Source organism: Dermacentor andersoni, chromosome 1 (assembly GCF_023375885.2).
Source record: "Dermacentor andersoni chromosome 1, qqDerAnde1_hic_scaffold, whole genome shotgun sequence".
In the NCBI taxonomy this organism is placed as follows: Eukaryota; Metazoa; Arthropoda; class Arachnida; order Ixodida; family Ixodidae; genus Dermacentor; species Dermacentor andersoni.
In genome coordinates, this window is record NC_092814.1 from 235,303,678 (window position 1) to 235,321,974 (window position 18,297).

Sequence of the window (18,297 nt, forward strand, 5' to 3'; positions counted from 1 at the left end):
AAAGTCACACTTTGGCATGTCTTATGCGGCAGTCAGTCCGTCCTCGGAATCCAATGTACTCTACCCTCAAAGAAGCATCTTTACCGCAGAGGACTATGCAATACTATCGGCGGAGAAACACATAGACAAACTGCAAATCCAAAAGGCTGTAATATGTATTCACCAACACTTTAATTATAGTTAAAGCTTTAATGTTGCCACAAAAATATAAAAACTGTGTAATTAACAACCTCTATTCACTAATCTGTTGTGTTTATGCATCTAAACAACAAATCATACTATGCTGGGTGCCTGGTCATAGAGGCATCGAGGGTAATGTTCTTGCCAACAATATTGCCACATCTATAACAACAAAATGTGGCAGCTCTTCCATAGCTTGGAATCTGCACATTGATAACATTTGCTCTTCAGCTTTCCGCAAACTTTGTTACTTAAGACATAAACTTGGTAATTTTCCTCCTAATGTCAAACTTAGCTATTTCACATTCATACGACCTAAGCTTGAATATTGCTCTATTGTTTGGGATCCTTATACTAAGCTTAACATTAAAAAGTTAGAAAGGATTCAGCAAAAAGCTGTCAGGTTTATCTATTCCAAATTTAAGTATACTGATTCACCTCCTGAGCTCATGAAAGCTAACAACATTGAGCTACTTGAATCGAGAAGAAAAAAATGCCGTCTGAATTTTTATAACTTACTTCTTAACGGTAAAATGGCCATTGATCAGACACAGTTTCTTTCCCCTTTGGCCACAAGACCTATGCGACATTACCAAACACACTTTCTAACCCCTTACTTTGCAAGAACAGACATTTATAAGGTTTGCTTTTTTCCATGTTCTGTGTCCGACTGTAATAGCCTAACAGAACCTTATGACACACTATATGACTAGATGATTATGTCTTTTTGTGTTCTTTCCTCTGGTACTATCATGTTTCTTTTCTTGTTGTTGTTCTCCTTTTGTGTAATACAGATATTCTGTAAATTGTATTGCCTGTCCTGCTTGGACCAGATTGGTCTGCAGTATGTAATAAATAAATAAATAAATAAATAAACAAATAAATTAAATAAACAAACAAACAAACATATAGCTATCCCCACCACAGATTTGAAGCCCTTTCTATGGAACAAACTTGGAAGCTATTAACACTGCACATGGGACAGTAAAACACTTAATAAACTCCATGAGAAGAAAGGGTGTTAACCGAGGGGACCGATTTTTATTAGTCATATCATAAGAAGCCAACAAACACTGACACCAAGGACAACATAGGGGAAATTACTTGTGCTTAATAAATTAAATAAAGAAACGATAAATTAATGGAAATTGAAGTGGATGAAAAAACAACTAGCCGCAGGTGGGAACCAAACCCACAACCTTCGCATTTCGTGTGCGATGCTCTACCAATTGAGCTACCACGGCGCCGTTTTCCCATCCACTTTCTTGGGTATTTATGTGTCCTAGTAGAACCCTGGGAGTATTAGCCAGCGCTACCACTCACAGACCTTGGCTAAATGCGAAGGTTGTGGGTTCAGTTCCCACCTGCGGCAAGTTGTTTTTTCATCCACTTTCATTTCCATTAATTTATCATTTCTTTATTTCATTTATTAAGCACAAGTAATTTCCCCTATGTTGTCCCTAGTGTCAGTGTTTGTTGGCTTCTTTTAATAAACTCCATGTTATTTAAGCCCGACTTAGGAAATTGGCAGCCTATAACAAATATATGATGAACGAAGGTTATTTTTTGTCATCCTGGAATAGGCCGCACCTATGGCACACACTCCTGTCTGCTAACTACTGATGACCCTTCTATCTGCAATAAATGTGGCGAGACACTGACGGTCCTTCACATCTTTTTGGAGTGTCGGGAAATAGAAGTGCCGAGACAAAAGTATTTCCTCTAGCATACAGACAACACATTCCCCTCCACCCGGCAATGTTACTTGGCATAGAACCACTTTTTGACATTAAGACGTGTGGGGTTCTCACCTGTGCTCTTGTGACAAAGGAACGACAACACAGTAGTGCAAACAATCACAAGGGCATTTGTCGCACCTTTCATAGACTAATGCCTGCTAGCCGAGTAGCTATCTACAAAACATGCCGATGGGCGCGCGACGAATGGCGGAAGTCCGACTCAACATGACTGGATAGTGTTAAGAATGGCCGTACGGGCCAGCTTTCAGCCCGCCGCACGTGTTCCAAGCCCACCAGACGGGGCACCCTTCGGAGAACTGCGAAGAGCCGGCAGCCACGTGGCGCGCGATCAACTCAGGAAATTGGTACTTGGCCGAGCCATCCGGTACGGAGCAGATTTCCATGAAGCCCTCTGACGTCAACACCGAGAGCTGTGCGGCACTGAAACCTGTGTGTGTGTGTGCAACACGAACATTTCCATCCACGGGGCCCTCGAACGTGTCAGCCTTTGTGTGTGTAGGCTCGAACGTGTGTGCCTTTGTGTGTGTGGGCCGTACTGCGGGGCGGCGGCAAGTTTACAATGACTGGACGAGCGTTTCCGCCCACTGGGACTCCGTCCACGTGGACCTCGAAGAGTGACGTCGAACTATGACGTCAAGCGGAGAGCTTATAAGCAGCGTTTGCCGGCTGCTAGAGTGTGCTCGTGTCGTGCTCGTTGTCGGGAGCTGAGTGCTCTGTCATGCTCGAAATGTAGTAGTGAGCTGTGTGCTCGTAAACTGTTTGCTGTATGTTAGTTTTGCGGGCTCCATATGGGAGTCGCGCTAGACTGCCAATGTATGTCCTGTTTTTAAATGTAAATCCTGCAATTAAATCCTGCTCGCCTAGCCCTGTCGTCCCAAGTTCATCTCTACAGCTACGTCTGCCAAATCTAATATCTGGTTGGCAACGGTGAGATCAGCCTACGGCTCCTAGATCGGCCTACGACTCGGAAACAGCAACGGCAGCTGACGGACGTTGGCACATGGTGACCGACCGGCATCCTGATCAAGTTGGAGGTGACTTGAGATTGACCACCTCTTGCAACTGACTGGATACGGCGGGGAAGGACTGGTGATATGGTGCTGCCTCAGTGGGTAAGCGTTTGGTTTTGGCTGTAAGATTTACCAGGCTTCAATTTCACTGTGTCTTTGGATTTGATTCGCTGGGATCTTTTACTTGTATTTTGATTTGCGTGGGTATCGCAACAAGTATTGTGTGACAGCAGAGCCAAAGCTTAAAGTAGCGACCATGGTCCTAATGTGTTTGACGAGAGCTGACCTGTTGTGGTTGTGTGAGGAGATCGAGGTGGACATAGAGGAGGACTTGACGGAAACAGAAATTCGTAAGACAATTCTCGAAAGTGAGAATGATTTGAAATTCATAGAACAAATGGGCAAACGAATTCTAAGCAAAAAGCGGGAACAGGAAGCAATTAGGCAAGAACTGGAAGACCTTAAGCAAGAACAGGAAGAAGCAAGGCAGAAACTGAAAAGCATTACACAGGAAGAAGGCCTAACAGAAGTAACGAGGCAGTACGTTGATGCATTGAACAATGAGATTCAAGGTTTTGAGCAGTTAATCGAGCGAAGTCAACAGCGGCTGGAGAAATCTGTAGGCTGGACGCAGCGAAAGTGGCAGGAAGTAAATAGCAGATTTTGTTCAAAAGCCGAGGAAAGTAGTAGTACCTGTGAGAGTAGCAGCACGTTCACAAGTGAACTCGAAGTGCTAGCAGCTAACGAAGCCTTAGTGGCAGCAGAGGCCGTTAAAGGCCAGAGTGAGAGCGACGAGGTGCTGTGCCAACAGAGGACTGTAGAGACAGCTAGGCCAGCTGCGAACAAATTGGCACAGTTACCGCGCGTGTGCGTCGCATCTCATGGTAGCGAGGTCGTTAGCGAGGTACAGAATACTACGGACTTGACAGACGCGAGCACCCATGTCGAGTCAGATCTGCGTGCAGTAGTGAAGTGCGAACTGGACGATGCAGTTGAGAATAGTTCTCGGGGTGGCGAGCTCCGTAGCTCACGAGAGAACAGCTGCATTGTTCAGGGATCGGTGCGGCTCTCCGCCAGTCTAGATAGCCTAGATAGGGATGATTCAGTTGTTAATCATTCGGACTGTGCGCGTGAGACAGCGATCGATACCGACGGGCTGTGTGCAGATGCACAGCGTGAGCTGGGCAATGCAGTAGAGGGCAGTTCGCAAGAGTGCGAGTTGCATAACTCGAGCGAAGCCTGCTGCATTGTGCCAGAGTCGGTTGAGCTGTCCGCCAGTCGAGGCAAAGTGAGAGTAGATTTTAATGTAAATCACTCAGACTGTGCGGGTAAGAGACTGATCCGGGCCGACGAGATGTGTAACGGCCAGCACGAGGCGCGAGATGACGGCATGAAAGAGAGTTCGAGGAGAAAGCGCCGCAGAAAGAAGCGCTGAAAGGATCGGAATGCGGTGGCTAATGTAGCGAAGCCAAAGACGGCGACAGGCGCGAAAAGGCAGGGCGCGAAGAAAACACAGGTGCGGTCGTCACGGACGATGTTGACGCATCAAACACGTTCGAGCCACCGGTCAGAAGGGGACCGAGAAGCATGTTCTGCACGGACGCCGACAAAGGGCACGGGGCAGTTAAATTCCTCGTCGTTCCGTCGTTCTCTTCGAAGCTCAGCGTGCAGTACAAAGAAGCGCAAGGTGGCAAGACGAAACCAGGTGGGGAGTAGCGACGCAGTCAATCGAGGACATGCTGAAAGCGAGGCGCGAGGACGCAAATTGGCAGGGGACTCTAACGTCTTGGGGGAGCTGATAGTGAGCCAGCCCTTTTGTTCTTCCCCCGTAGCCAGAGTAGCTTTCGGACCGCGACCACCTCGAGTACGGCTCAAAAGTATGAGTCAGTTGTAAATGCTTGGAACGGGAGGCCAAGGGAGCTTCCGTGGAAGTAAAGCATGTTGTTTTGTTTTATTTTTGAGCACTCGGATAATTTTCGCGATTTAAGTTTCTTTCAATATGTAAGGCATGAGCTCTGTTTATGTTTTGTTTGAGAAGCTCGAGATTTGAAAGACGCGTTTTAAGTAAACATGTAGTTTCGCCAGGTGTTCATTAATAAGTGTATAGGCTTGCTTTTTTGTGTGTGTGAGTAACCTGGAGGTCAAGGTTATCGTTGAGAGGCCTATCGTAACGCGCGTGTGTGTTATTTAACCTTCTTTTTTTTAAGTGTTTTTTGAATTTTCTAAGGTTAAGCGCGTAGATTTTCAGTAAGTGCACGATTTGCACTAAGAAGAGCTCTTAAGTCCATTAGCGCGTGTCCTGTGTGGACGGAAAGAAGCAGATTTATGTCTGGGTTGCTCGTATGTGTTGAGGGCAGCCGTATTCTGACTTCTCTAGTACGCGTGCGTAGAGCTAGTTATTAGAAGACACATTTGTTCGAAGGTTCCTCTGTGATGCGTAAGTTACGCAAATTTGGTTGTTTGTTTAAGGAACGTGTCCTGTGTGGACTAAAGGAACAAATGTGAGTCAGCGTGATGAAAACTTTGTTGGATGCAAGCACGTGTTCAGAATAGGGACCACAAAGCTAGCGCGATTGTGATTGCGTACCTGTGGAGTTGGCCAGACTGTTCAGTGGCAACAGTACGTGAGATAAGTACGCCACTGCGATAGGGTAAGAACAGGCTGTTCGTGAAGTTAGGCTGCTTATGTTATGTTTGGGTATTGGTGTTTGAGAGCCTTCGGTTTAATTCTGCGTAAACCTTTACTCTTGTGCAGCACGACAGTCAGGTTTGGTCGAACTCAAAGGGGAATGTGAACGCTCGCTTTGGCGGCACGAAATTTTGGGGCAGAATTTGGGATTCCCAGTTGAGTGATTTGCATCGGAATTGTGATAGGAGGCCTGGTGGGTTAGCAGCTGATTCCGGGCGTTTGAACGCTGAGCGGTATTGTGTTGCCGGGTCGGCTCTTCTGTGCCAGTTGTTGTAAGATGGTTGAAGGCATTCCAAGTACGCAGGGGTTGCAGAGAGCAAAGCCATCGTCTTGCTCGCCAGCCATTCTCTTCCTGCCCAGCGGTTGCCAGCACTGGCCAGGCGAGATTTTCCGGGCCATGGAGGAGCTGTTAAGAATGGCCGTACGGGCCAGCTTTCAGCCCGCCGCACGTGTTCCAAGCCCACCAGACGGGGCGCCCTTCGGAGAACTGCGAAGAGCCGGCAGCCACGTGGCGTGCGATCAACTCAGGAAATTGGTACTTGGCCGAGCCATCCGGTACAAAGCAGATTTCCACGAAGCCCTCTGACGTCAACACCGAGAGCTGTGCGGCACTGAAACCTGTGTGTGTGTGCAACACGAACATTTCCGTCCACGGGGCCCTCGAACGTGTCAGCCTTTGTGTGTGTAGGCTCGAACGTGTGTGCCTTTGTGTGTGTGGGCCGTACTGCGAGGCGGCGGCAAGTTTACAATGACTGGACGAGCGTTTCCGCCCACTGGGACTCCGTCCACGTGGACCTCGAAGAGTGACGTCGAACTATGACGTCAAGCGGAGAGCTTATAAGCAGCGTTTGCCGGCTGCTAGAGTGTGCTCGTGTCGTGCTCGTTGTCGGGAGCTGAGTGCTCTGTCATGCTCGAAATGTAGTAGTGAGCTGTGTGCTTGTAAACTGTTTGCTGTATGTTAGTTTTGCGGGCTCCATATGGGAGTCGCGCTAGACTGCCAATGTATCCTGCTTAAACTGTTAATATGTAAATAAATCCTGTTCACCGAGTTCCTCTCTACGACCTTCAACTCCTTCAAATGGTGGCAGCGGCGAGTTAGTCCGACGACTCCTACATCTGGTCGACAGCGGTAGGACCATCCGAGAAATCTAATAATAGCAAGCGAATATGTTCGCCCCATGCTGGTCATCAACACCTTGTTCTTCGTGCGTGCAGTTACATGAACGGTGGCGCGTTCGAACGATCGTGTTCGTCCATACGATGAGCATAATGAGAACAAGGTAAAAGCAATAGCCAACATTTCAACAAGTGGACTTGTCTTTCTCAAGGTGTCATATGCTTTCCTCGGCACAGTATATATAGGTAGAATTCTTCTAAGGGTGTAAGGCGGGTGGGTGAGGCAACGACCGAGGGTGTGTTGCCTCGCCCACCCACCTTACCTCCTGCACCCCTTTAGAAGAATTCTACCTATATATTCTATGCCGAGGAAAGCATATGTCGCCCTGAAAAAGGCAAGTGAAACGTTGGCTCCCACTTTTACCTTGTTCTCATTTTGCTCATAGTCGTGAATTTTTATCTCCCACCTTGCCCGTGTTTTTCACATTAAGTTAGTTTTAGATTTTTTACACGATACTGGTACCTTGTAATTTATCAGCCCCACAGATTTGTAGCACATCCTCTCATTAGAGGTTTCTGTTGCGACAACATTTGTGCAGAGCATGCGTTTCCCAGTCGTTGCGTTCAAGGGCCCTTGTGAGGCACTAGTGCTACTATCACTGACGTTTTGCTACATCAACCTTCGTATGTTGACTTTTATTGTCATACCGCCCATCACTATTCATTGTAATCATTTTAATGCTTAAAAATTTTATGCACTTAACAGCAATTATTTTTAGGTCTCTCTACATCCATGTTATATCTACCATTCGCAATTCATATTTGTCTTGACAACTCGTCACTTTTTTGCACGGCATTTTTTGGTTTGTTCATATTTGGCCCTTGTGCCAATAAAGATAAATCAATCAATCAATCAATCAATCAATCAACACCATTATTTGTGAGACACTATTGTTCTTCGCCATTGCTGAAGTTCTTTTTTTTTTAGCTTGCATGCTCAAATTTAGATTTTGTTTGTTCAGTCTTGTGTTGAATCTTATCTGCCTTTGCTCCTGTCGTGCAGTTACACAATGTGACATTTGTTCTCTCAGGTGCAATACATGCATGCATGGTTACATTGTTGATTTGGTGTGCGGGGCTTGCGGCATTCTTTCTAGCTCCCACCGTAACACTTGTATAAGTTGCAATTCACAACATCTTTCAATAAGAGCTGGATTTAAGTCGCACCTGTCTGCTTGAAAGCTATCATTTTTCTCACTGCTGCCAAGTTCCTTCTGTGTTTCATGGGCAGAAGATTGCTTAGTGAACCATTGCTTCTTTAAAATTATTGTGTAACATTTCCTTGCACACAGTGATCATTTTGTGGCAATACCATGCTTGTGTGCCAGTTTGATCATGTTTATACAGTTCAACCACGGTTTAATGAAGTCTTAAATGTCCTGAACTTTTATTTCTCAATCCTAGTTTCATTGAAAACAGTGTGCTTTTTCAAGGAAATACTATGCCCATCATATTCTAATTAACAGTTTTCTCTGAGCTATAGTGGACTGGCCATCACTCATCTTCACTGTCACACGCCTCCTTAATAGTCTTTAGTGCCATCTGCATAGAGGGACATTGAAGAGAAACACTCAATCAGTTTAGACTGATAAAGTATTCTTTCAAAACTCTTTTTTTTTGTTAGTTCCATGTTAATTGAATAATAATAATAATAACGATGATGATGATGATAGATCAATATATTGGTGAAAAACAGCGACCATCAAGCAGAGGAGGAAACACGCCGCTTTATCATCTGTCATGCCACTGTAGAAACTGTGCTAGGTGCACTTCATTTGTGCTCAGATATACTCTCAAGTGCATCAGCACATTTGGAACAGGAAAACACCTACTGGTAGTGAGCTTATGAGCACATTGGCAATGTCGAAATGAACATGTGCTTTCTCGGTGTCATTGCACTGTGTTGTTGTCTACATTGTTAATGCCAACGAACTGAAGGTGATCTTGGCCTTGCAAATCACTACATTGTCAACAATCAAAATGGCGCCCTAACGTTGGCAGGCTGTGATGCCAATGATACACATTTGTACATGGAGCTATATGATGACAGTTACTAGCACTAGGTGCAGTCTGCGCCAAAGCCTTGCTCTCGATGCAATCTCTACTGCAAACAGCAATGCTTTTAATCCCATAGTTATTGCTCCTGTTTCTTGCATGGTTTTGTTTATAAATGCGCAAAGAAATTATACTATCCATCAAAACTGTTTTACGAACCTGTGAAACTATTGTTACTGCTGAAATGTAGAAGCGTTAACTTAATTAACCAAATTCACAATTTAACAAAGTTTTTCACTGCAAGTAGAACTACATTATATCGAAGTTCAACTTTATACATGAAGTAATAGTGATCATTTCTCTGTGGAGTCACTAATAGTCAATTTCTCTTGCTTCTAGTTTGTGAGTTTTCTTTTATATTTACTTGTGCTTCTTTGGTAATACTTATTGGCATGGGGAAGGGGGAGTATTGGGAAGGGACACATGCTTTTTTGTTTATACACAATGTGCCAAAGTGGCATGAGGTAGACCTTGCATCAAATTTCAAACTTCATTACATCAATAGTTTAGTGTTTCAATTCTCCAGATAATTTTGTCATGATGCATAAATACATTGTCCTTGTAGATGTGCGACTGAAGGTGGCTGTAATGAAATAGCAGTTACAATATTTTTCTTCTCCCTCAACTGGTCAGTGAGCAATTACATACATTATATATATTACATAGATAATACATTAGGTCATGCAATGTAATTCCAAGCACTGAATCACTACATAAAGCTGGTATTAACATTTTTCTGGACCTATAGAAGCATCGATGAAGCAGCATGAAACTTATAATGTGTCTGTATATACATTTTGTATATACCAATTATGTGGGAAGACATTGGAATACTTGTTTTAATCAATGTCACTCATTCACATTAAATGTATTGACAGCTCCAATTATAAAAACAATGTGCATCTGGAAGGCTTGTCCTTGCTTATTTGAACATGTTAGGTTCTAATAGGTTCTAATAAATAAGGACAGGCTGTTTATGTACAAGAGTATTGTGTTCATGTTAGAAATTATCCCATGCATATAGCTTTTTCATAGTTTTTTCTTGTTCTGTTGTAATTGATTGATTGCCTTTATTTCAGTGCTTTGGCCTCCTTGGTGTTAATGGTGCTGGAAAATCCACGACATTCAAAATGCTAACCGGTGACACAGAGATAACATCAGGAGATGCTTACCTGAATGGACACAGGTGAAAAGAAAATTATTATTCTGAAAATGACTTCTTTTCCTAGGGTATTTTTCATAAGGAATTCTATGAATTACCCTGAAGTTTGCTAAATAATATATCACCTTATATTTGATGCCTAAATTCATGTATTAACCCTGTGAGGGTCGATTTCTTTCGCCATATGCGACCGCCCAGGGTCAATTTTTTTTATTGCAGATTCCAACTCTTCTTAGGGACTTATTTCGAAAAAAATTTACCGTAATTTTTCTAGGGTGACTGTAAAGTGAGAAAAAAATATTTTGCATTGGTATATATACACTCTTCATTCATGAATAACAACAATAAAAAAGGGCATAAACTTATCAGAATTAAAAATTTTATGCATTTTTATGCACATAGTTCAAGGCTTCGAAAATCCACACACGAGAATATTTCGCAAGTCTCGAATGTTCCTGCTCTTACACTAATACGTACGTCCATAGCGTAATCGAACTGCGTAAGTGCGCGCGCTCAAGGAAGCTGTTTGGTTGTGTGCCCATCAAAAAAAGCAACACATGTGACAAACTTCTGCTAATCTTCATCTTATCGCCAACTAGCTAGGGCAATTAGTTTTCGTGAGTCTTAAAAAAAAGGAAAGAAACGGAAACGCATGCACGGCGGCATCCTTCCTATGCACAACCTTGTGAGCACTAAATGAGCGAGAAACAAGCGGTCGCCCTTTGAGTAATTAGTAACGAGATAGCCATCACTTTTGCAAGCGCAAAAAGCCGAAACCACCCGCGAAACAAAATCCAAATGGCCGCCCTCACGCGCGCGCACCAATGCACGAGCGGTACTACATAGACACGCGGGAGCAAACTAGCGGTAAAACAAACCATGCAACGAAAACCGAGAGAGGGAGGCGCGCGCAAGAAATTCCCTGTATCCCTATATAGTGGCAGCACATGACAGAAAAGAAAAAGTTAGGAATTTGGCGCGCTTTTTAAACGTACAGACGGCGCCGTAAATATACGGCATCAACCATTTTCTGGCTTGTTCACGGCGCCGTATATTTAAGTCGTTGACCGTCAAAGGGTTAAGACTCTTTACAGCACAACTGGCAAAAGTAGAAAATTTTCACTCATCACTTTGTTTGGTAAAAATGATACAAGGAGCCTACCATTAACAACAAAAGCTTTTATCTTAAAGTGGTGCAGCACGTAATGCCACAACATTTAGAAACACTTCATTGTAAATATTTCATTTTAGTGTTTTAACACAACAGATCAATGTCAATGGTATTTCTGAAATCAATTATTAGGGTAAATGTAACATATCGCTGAAGGCTGTCCATTTCCTTAACTACCAAACCATACCACTCAGTTTGGGTTGCTTATATTATTCCTGCAACAAATTCCACTTTTAATGGACTAGTGGCTAGAATAGACCAAATTTTGAGCAAATTTTGGCTAGGTGAAGCATGTACAACATACTCAGCTGCAGTGGAATGTGCAGAAATACACTTTATTTAAAAGAACGAGCACACCAGTGGGAACCTTCATGCTTCCCACTGCATGCCACACAACATCCAAACTTTTTGGGAAGACCATGCAAGTGGCTTATCACCAAGAACCAGTGTTGGCTTGGTGTTCAGCAGATGCCATGGTTGCTGCTAAGCCTAGCACAGTGTCCCTGGGAGCAAATACAGGGAAGCTAGCCTAACATGACCTAGCCCACTTCGCTTCAAAGCCATTACAGATGGTGCTTCAGAAACAACTGCCAACAATCACAAAATGCATCGTTTTGAAAACACTTTACCTTCTCATCGCATCAATTTGCACAAAGGAATGGCTTCTAGTCACTGTGTCTGGGATGTGTAGCACCTGATGCGGCTCTGGACATGAGCACAGAGTTGAACTTGCTTCTTCTATTTGCGTTAGAGGATGGACAATGGTTGTCGATTGCCATAATAGATAAAATTAAAGCATCATTTTATTCTTTTGACCATTATTTTGCTCTAAAAAGTAATTTTAGCCTATGTTTATGTTGGCGGTGGTGATGACCAAGGCAGTGGTACTGCCAGGTTGGCTGTCACAGTAGGAAGTTGACTGCAACAGCAGAAAATTTTCCTGCTGATAGGAAAATTTTGCCCTTGTGCAAGAAAACGCCAGCATCTGGAAAACGGCATACAGCAAAGCACCAAGCCGCTACTTCTAACACTGTAAATATGTTCCTTCATCATATTCCTTTTTTTTCTCTTTAACTTTGAATCTTTTTATCATTTTTTAACACCTTTATGTTCCAATGATCAAACCCTTGACATTGGTTTATGTGAAGCTCTACCATTTCACAATGAACCGCAGTGCACTTCGAATATAATGGACCATTCTCGTTAGGTTATCATGGTCTCCTGTGACGAACGTTGACTACACTTTCAGAAAACTAGAGTGGAAAGAGGAAAACTTATATAGGCAACAGAGCTGACCCAACAGCCTGAAAGCACTGAAGTGCCAGAGGTGCTTGTGTAGCACACATTATAAGATGAATGAACTTGCCAGTATGTGCCTGGTATGGGCAGTTCTGAAAACAACAAAAATTTGAGAAATTCCACTGCTTTTAAGCTAAACTCTTTCCTCATTCTACATATTATCTTGGTTCAATGATGTGGTTCCCAGTCTGCAGCTGCAGTTAGTGTAATAATGTGCTTTTGGGCTTCATTTCCACTAGTTTTAACCCTTTGGGTGCCATGTGTTTTCCGTAGCACTGCAAGTTCAATTTCTGTATAAATAACAAATAAGCAGGCTTTAAATTCAAGTGCTATTTATTAACAATACGTTGCTGAACATATTAAAAATTTTTAAATCTGAAAATTGAAACAGAAATAACTTAGTCTAATTAATAAATTTAGCTAGAATAATTAGTGTTTCTCAGACAGCATTGCATCTTCATCACTGTCATTGTGCCTGGAAGGCACCTCATAATCAACATCGAAGTCCTTTGAATCAGATTTTACAAGAAGTTCTTCGATTCCCATATCTTTCAAAAAGCACACAGAATTTTTGCGCTGATCTGCCATGGCATCGAAAAATGAGATGTGAACAACGCTGACATTCAATAAGCTTTGTCACCCTGTATACTGTTGTATAAAAACGAAACCTACCATAAAATTGGTCTACCATAAACCAGTCTACGGATGTTTCATGTTTACAAATTGTTTTGGGCATATATAGGGGTGTGCATTGGTAGATGAGTATACTTGGGCACAGCACTTAAAGGCTTAAAGTAGTTTGGATGTGAATTTATCATCGCTGAACTAAACATGGCATGCATTTGTCAGGCTTTCTAGGTTGGGTTCTCCAAATATGATTAACAAAAAATAAAGAACAGCTCTGTCTGTCTGTCTATGTAGCTTTTTTGTGCACGTGTGTGCATGCGAGAGAGTGAGAGAGAGATAATTGACAATACCAGAACTATTAAAATTACGATCATCATGAAACAATTCTTACGTACAAAAATATCTGGCATTGTGTGGTCTGCACTGTTAAGGTGCCTTCATGCAAGTTGCGCCTGCATAAACTCGAAGCCTGTTTAAGCTTTAATTAAAGGGACTGGGAAACAATTTTGTACAAATGTACTGAGTCATTAGGGTAGGTCCTTCTGATCATTAATTGACACACCTGAGTGCTACATGTAAAGCGTTTAATTTATTATAAGGTTTTAAATATGTACATTGCCACCACCATGCCATGCACCACGCCACTCGGCTGAGTTTTCAGCTGCCTCTGACCAGGTGCCGGGAGGTGACCATATGACGCCAGTAGGGTGAGCGATCCGATTGGCTGACCAGGGCATGTCATCAACAACTGTTCTAACTTTATGGCAAACAAATGTTGTTCATAATAGTTGGAATGTTAATTCATAATTTGTTTCTATAAAAAAGAAAGTAACAGAAGGAGAATGCGCAAGGACAATTTATCACTACACTGAAGACTTCTAGCACACAGCAAGTTTCGTTTGCTTGTGTTGCAATGTGCTTCATGTTGATGGGAGCTCTGCGGTCAGGGTTGGTCTCAGTCTTTCTTTTTGCGAACACCATGGTTCCCCCTCGTTACGTTGTGGGCTGCAAATGTAGCGACTGGCAGTATGTCAAGCTGTGACGTCATGTCCCTCTACAAGGCAGCAGATGAGCAGAGTGGCTGCAGCACATTGGACTGTTGGTATGTGATCAGTGCCAGGGTTTGTGCCTTTGCAGCCATCACTTTATGCCGGAGGATTACTACCGTAATAGTAGAGAGTTTTAGCTAGTCTGGTACTCTGGTTAACACAGGTTGACTGGGCATGTTACTGAAGGGGCATAGGCATAAACGTGAGCGGCCGGAGTGAGGCAGTCAGAGGTGCAGAGCTCAGCCAGACAAACAGAAAGCTAATATTGCAGTAACTAAGGGTATTCTTTTTCATTGCTCATCTAAATTTTTGCAGAGGCATAATTGTGTCATGATTCGCCACTGTTGAAAGTATACATCAGCAATGAAGTAGAATATACTTGGTTGATGCTATGTCCTAGAGGTGACAGCACCTGTCAGGCACGTACCCAGGATTTTTTTTTTTTTTTCGGGGGGGGGGGGGGGGGTAATTTTTCTATGCAAATGAGGGGGGGGGTAGCTTTACTCGTACAAATGTGAATAATGCTCACCATTTGCCATAAAGGCGCGTAAACCTGCAAAAGAGAATTGAAATAAGGTGTACCTCACAGACATGCTTGTGAGATACACCTTTCCTTTACTTGGCAAACAATTGGAACCACATCAAATGGACTCACGCATGACAGAAGCGCAGGAAGAACACTGCCAAGAACAAGTAAACAAGCGAAAGTGTAAAATAAGGATTTCTAGTAGCGTTTCTTGAATTAGCTCTGGAAGAACTCTAGAGAAATATATATATGTTTACGAAACAATCAGAGTTCTTTTAGATCCCTCGTTTACTGCTCTACCAATTTAAGTGCCAAATCCGACTCGTGTTGTTATTCGGGAAGTTGCGTAACGATGCGTGGTCACCAGTCCCGTACAACAGCATAGAGTGCAGAATGCTGTGGTTCTAGACGTACTGCGCCCACCGCGGAAGGTTAGAAAAACACCCACATAACCACAGCAGAGAAGTGGCTACGTCAGGCCACGGGATGAGTGGAGGTGCAAATATGGATGGTCTGCATGGTGCAGCCACCTGGTGGCACAGAGCTCAACGAAACACAGAACTGATATAGCAGTAACGAAGTGTATTCTACTTTGCTGCTGTTGTAAATTTTTTACAGTTGCGTAATCATGAACACATTGTTTTTCTAAATGTTTAAAATGTATTACACTTGACTAGGGTTGACGATTGGGCACATTGGTGTAGCCAGTGGGAGGCTACACCGAAATTCCCACCAAAATTTTCGGATGAAACACCTCCCCCTCCCCTTTCCCACGAAACAAAGTTTCAGGAGGCGGGCTCTGAAAGAGCAACATAGATGAAAGGGTAAGCGAGGCGAAAGCTAGTGGCTGTCCGAAAGGGGGGTGGGGGGGGTTCTCATGGGGGTGATCTCTTCTCCCATGCACAGAACATTGCAGCCCCACTCATGGCATGCCTCTACCTCTTTCTGGATTGTGTTAACCAAAACTGCTGAGGAGAAATCATGACTAAAAATTCCACACAGAGATAAAGATGGGACGAGTGCGTGCATAAAACTTGGGGGCATTGTTACTCCCCGCCAGGCTTTCGTGTCGTCGAAGAGCTTCTCATTTCTGGTATTTGACCGAATTGTTGACCACACTGCGCGGAACAAAAGCAGTCCGAAAATAATGCAGCTTGCTTGTCTGGGATAGGCATAATAAGCGCCCCTCCACCCCCACCCCCCCTTTTCTTTTAAAGCGAAGCTTTCTTTGCCTCTTTGCCTTTCGCACTGCTGCTGCTGCTGTTGCTGTCTGGCACACCTCATCAGGGATGGTTCAGAGTGTGTGTGCATGACAGAAGCACGGCAGACAGAAAAGGTGACACAAAAAACTCGTTTGTACCTTTGCACCGCATCGAATGTGCACAATGTCCTCTGGAGCTCCCTGGGCATCGCTACATTAGCATCTTGACGCTGTAATTATCCGTGAACCCTCCCCCAGCAAAAGCATTGCAGCAGCACTTACTTTCTACTAATGTGCAACCGTCCAGAGGAAAAATATATAGAATGGTAGGGAGGAGGGGGAGAGGAGACGGAGAGTGGGAAGAACCGACGCAGCCATGAAACAAGTGAATAACAGCCTTGGCACTCCTCGCTCGCAACTCGCATACATGGGGGTGAGGGCAAGAGGGGAAGGCAACCTGGAATGGCTAGGAAGCGCTACTACTGGACACAACAGTGGTTGCAGATAAACTGGATAAATTTAAGTTCAATGTATGGTACGGCACGTTTCTGCTATTTCTGAAAAATAAACAAGCAGACAATTTATGCAGGGCGTGCAGAACCGCATTAAAGCGCACTGTAGGGTCTAGGTGACACTACGAAAGTGGTCACACATCAAATCAACACTTCTGTGTCCGCTGCGGTAACATTACGGCTATGGCGTTGCTCGAAGTCGTGGGTTTGATCCCGGCCACGGAAGCCGCCTTTCGACGAGGGCAAAATAAAAAACGCTAGTGTACCTAGATTTAGGGACACAAAGAATACCAGGATGTCAAAATTAATCCGTAGTCTGCTACTATGGCTTGCCTCATAATCCGATTGTGGTTCTGGCACGCACAGCCCCATAATTCAATTAAAGTTTAATACTTCTACCACAACGCAATGTGCCATGTGAGGCAATGATAATGCTCAAGCCTCTCGGAGATTATGAACAATGGCACACAACAATGCCTGAAGTAAACCCGTCTCCCGGTGTGATCTGTGTACCACACAAACAAACAGCAGAGGTGCACGCAAGTTAACGTTTAAAATCAACTTACCATTCTCTTGTTGGATTGAACGTTGAAGAAATTAAACATTCGCCATCAGCATCACTGCTAATTATAGTTAATCAAAGCAAACAGCACAGGAAGTATCCCTTAAATTTAATCCCAAAGTGCGTGGGATCCACACATTTTTTTTTCTTTTTTCATTCCCTTGTCTCTGACTTTCATTATGTCCATAAACTTGAGAAGAGCTTGCTGTTAGGCTAGTTTATACACGCTGTCAAGAATAATAACAGGGCAAAAAATAGGACAAGAAAGAAAGACCTACAGAATGCTGATTTGCACATGGCATAATATATCAAGGATGGGTATGCTGGGCCAGGGAAGCTAAGGAACCGCCACAACGAATAGGTGGGAAAGTAGGTAGGTGAATGAGCTCGAAGTCCACGAAGAAACAGAAATATAGGAATGTTAGGGGCTGCTGCATCTTTCAACAACCCGGTGAATGTTGAACAATGTGACAGTGACTAACGGAAAAGCCGTGGCCGTACCACTCACTAGACAATCTGGCTGGAAAACAATAGTGATCTTTACTGTTACCTGGACTGCAACAAGTCCGGCCTGCAAACAAGAAGATACACAATAGTGCGCTGTCTTATTTTTGTATGGCCCCGTTTTTAGCGCTGTTCATTTTTCCAAGTCGTTTACCAGCTACATCATCGACATACATTATATAAGTGCATCAACTTGTAAACAATATTTTTGTTTTTTTTATATAATAATTTTTAAATACAGTAAAGGGTGACAGCATAATTCGATGCGAAGTGGCTGCAAGCCTTATCAATGATAAACTTTTGTCAGAAGTTAAGCAAAGTGTTGTTTCAGCAATGCAAAATGACCATCTTTGTTAAAGCATTCTTGTTTGGGGAGTGCTAGGAGTTTGTCTTTGTGGGGTGTACAACCTCCACGCGCACGCACACACACACACATGCATGCATGCAGACAGACAGAAAGAGAGAGGTGAAGGAGGGAGAGGGGTGGTAGTTGTATGCAGGAACCTCCCCCCTCCGAAATAAATTTCTGGCTATGCCACTTATTGGGTGAGTTGGTATTGCATTCTAAAACTGGTACAGTGCAATGTGTAAAGGAAGAAACAAGACAAACTGGCAAGAATTGAAGGAACAGAGCGCTGTGTTCCTTCTCACTGGCTCAGCTTGTTTCTTCCTTTCCATGTTGTGCTGTACCAGTGTTTACACTTGGTTAGAGCAATATTAGGTCTTTTTTCTTTGGCTGGTTAAGCTCTGCCCCACCAGGTGAATGGATCTTGCAGACAGATCAGGCCGTTCACGTGTGTCTACACAGCTCCTT

The 18,297-nt window shown here is 43.6% G+C and overlaps 1 protein-coding gene across 1 annotated transcript in view; it reads left to right on the forward strand.

The window, feature by feature from the left end:
• Positions 1 to 18,297, forward strand: part of LOC126547921 (ATP-binding cassette sub-family A member 2-like) — a 292,596-nt gene that overhangs the window by 221,770 nt on the left and 52,529 nt on the right. The window contains exon 43 of the mRNA XM_050195975.3: positions 9,950 to 10,056. Within this exon, the coding sequence (XP_050051932.1) occupies positions 9,950 to 10,056 (107 nt within the window). The remainder of the gene's footprint in view (positions 1 to 9,949; positions 10,057 to 18,297) is intronic.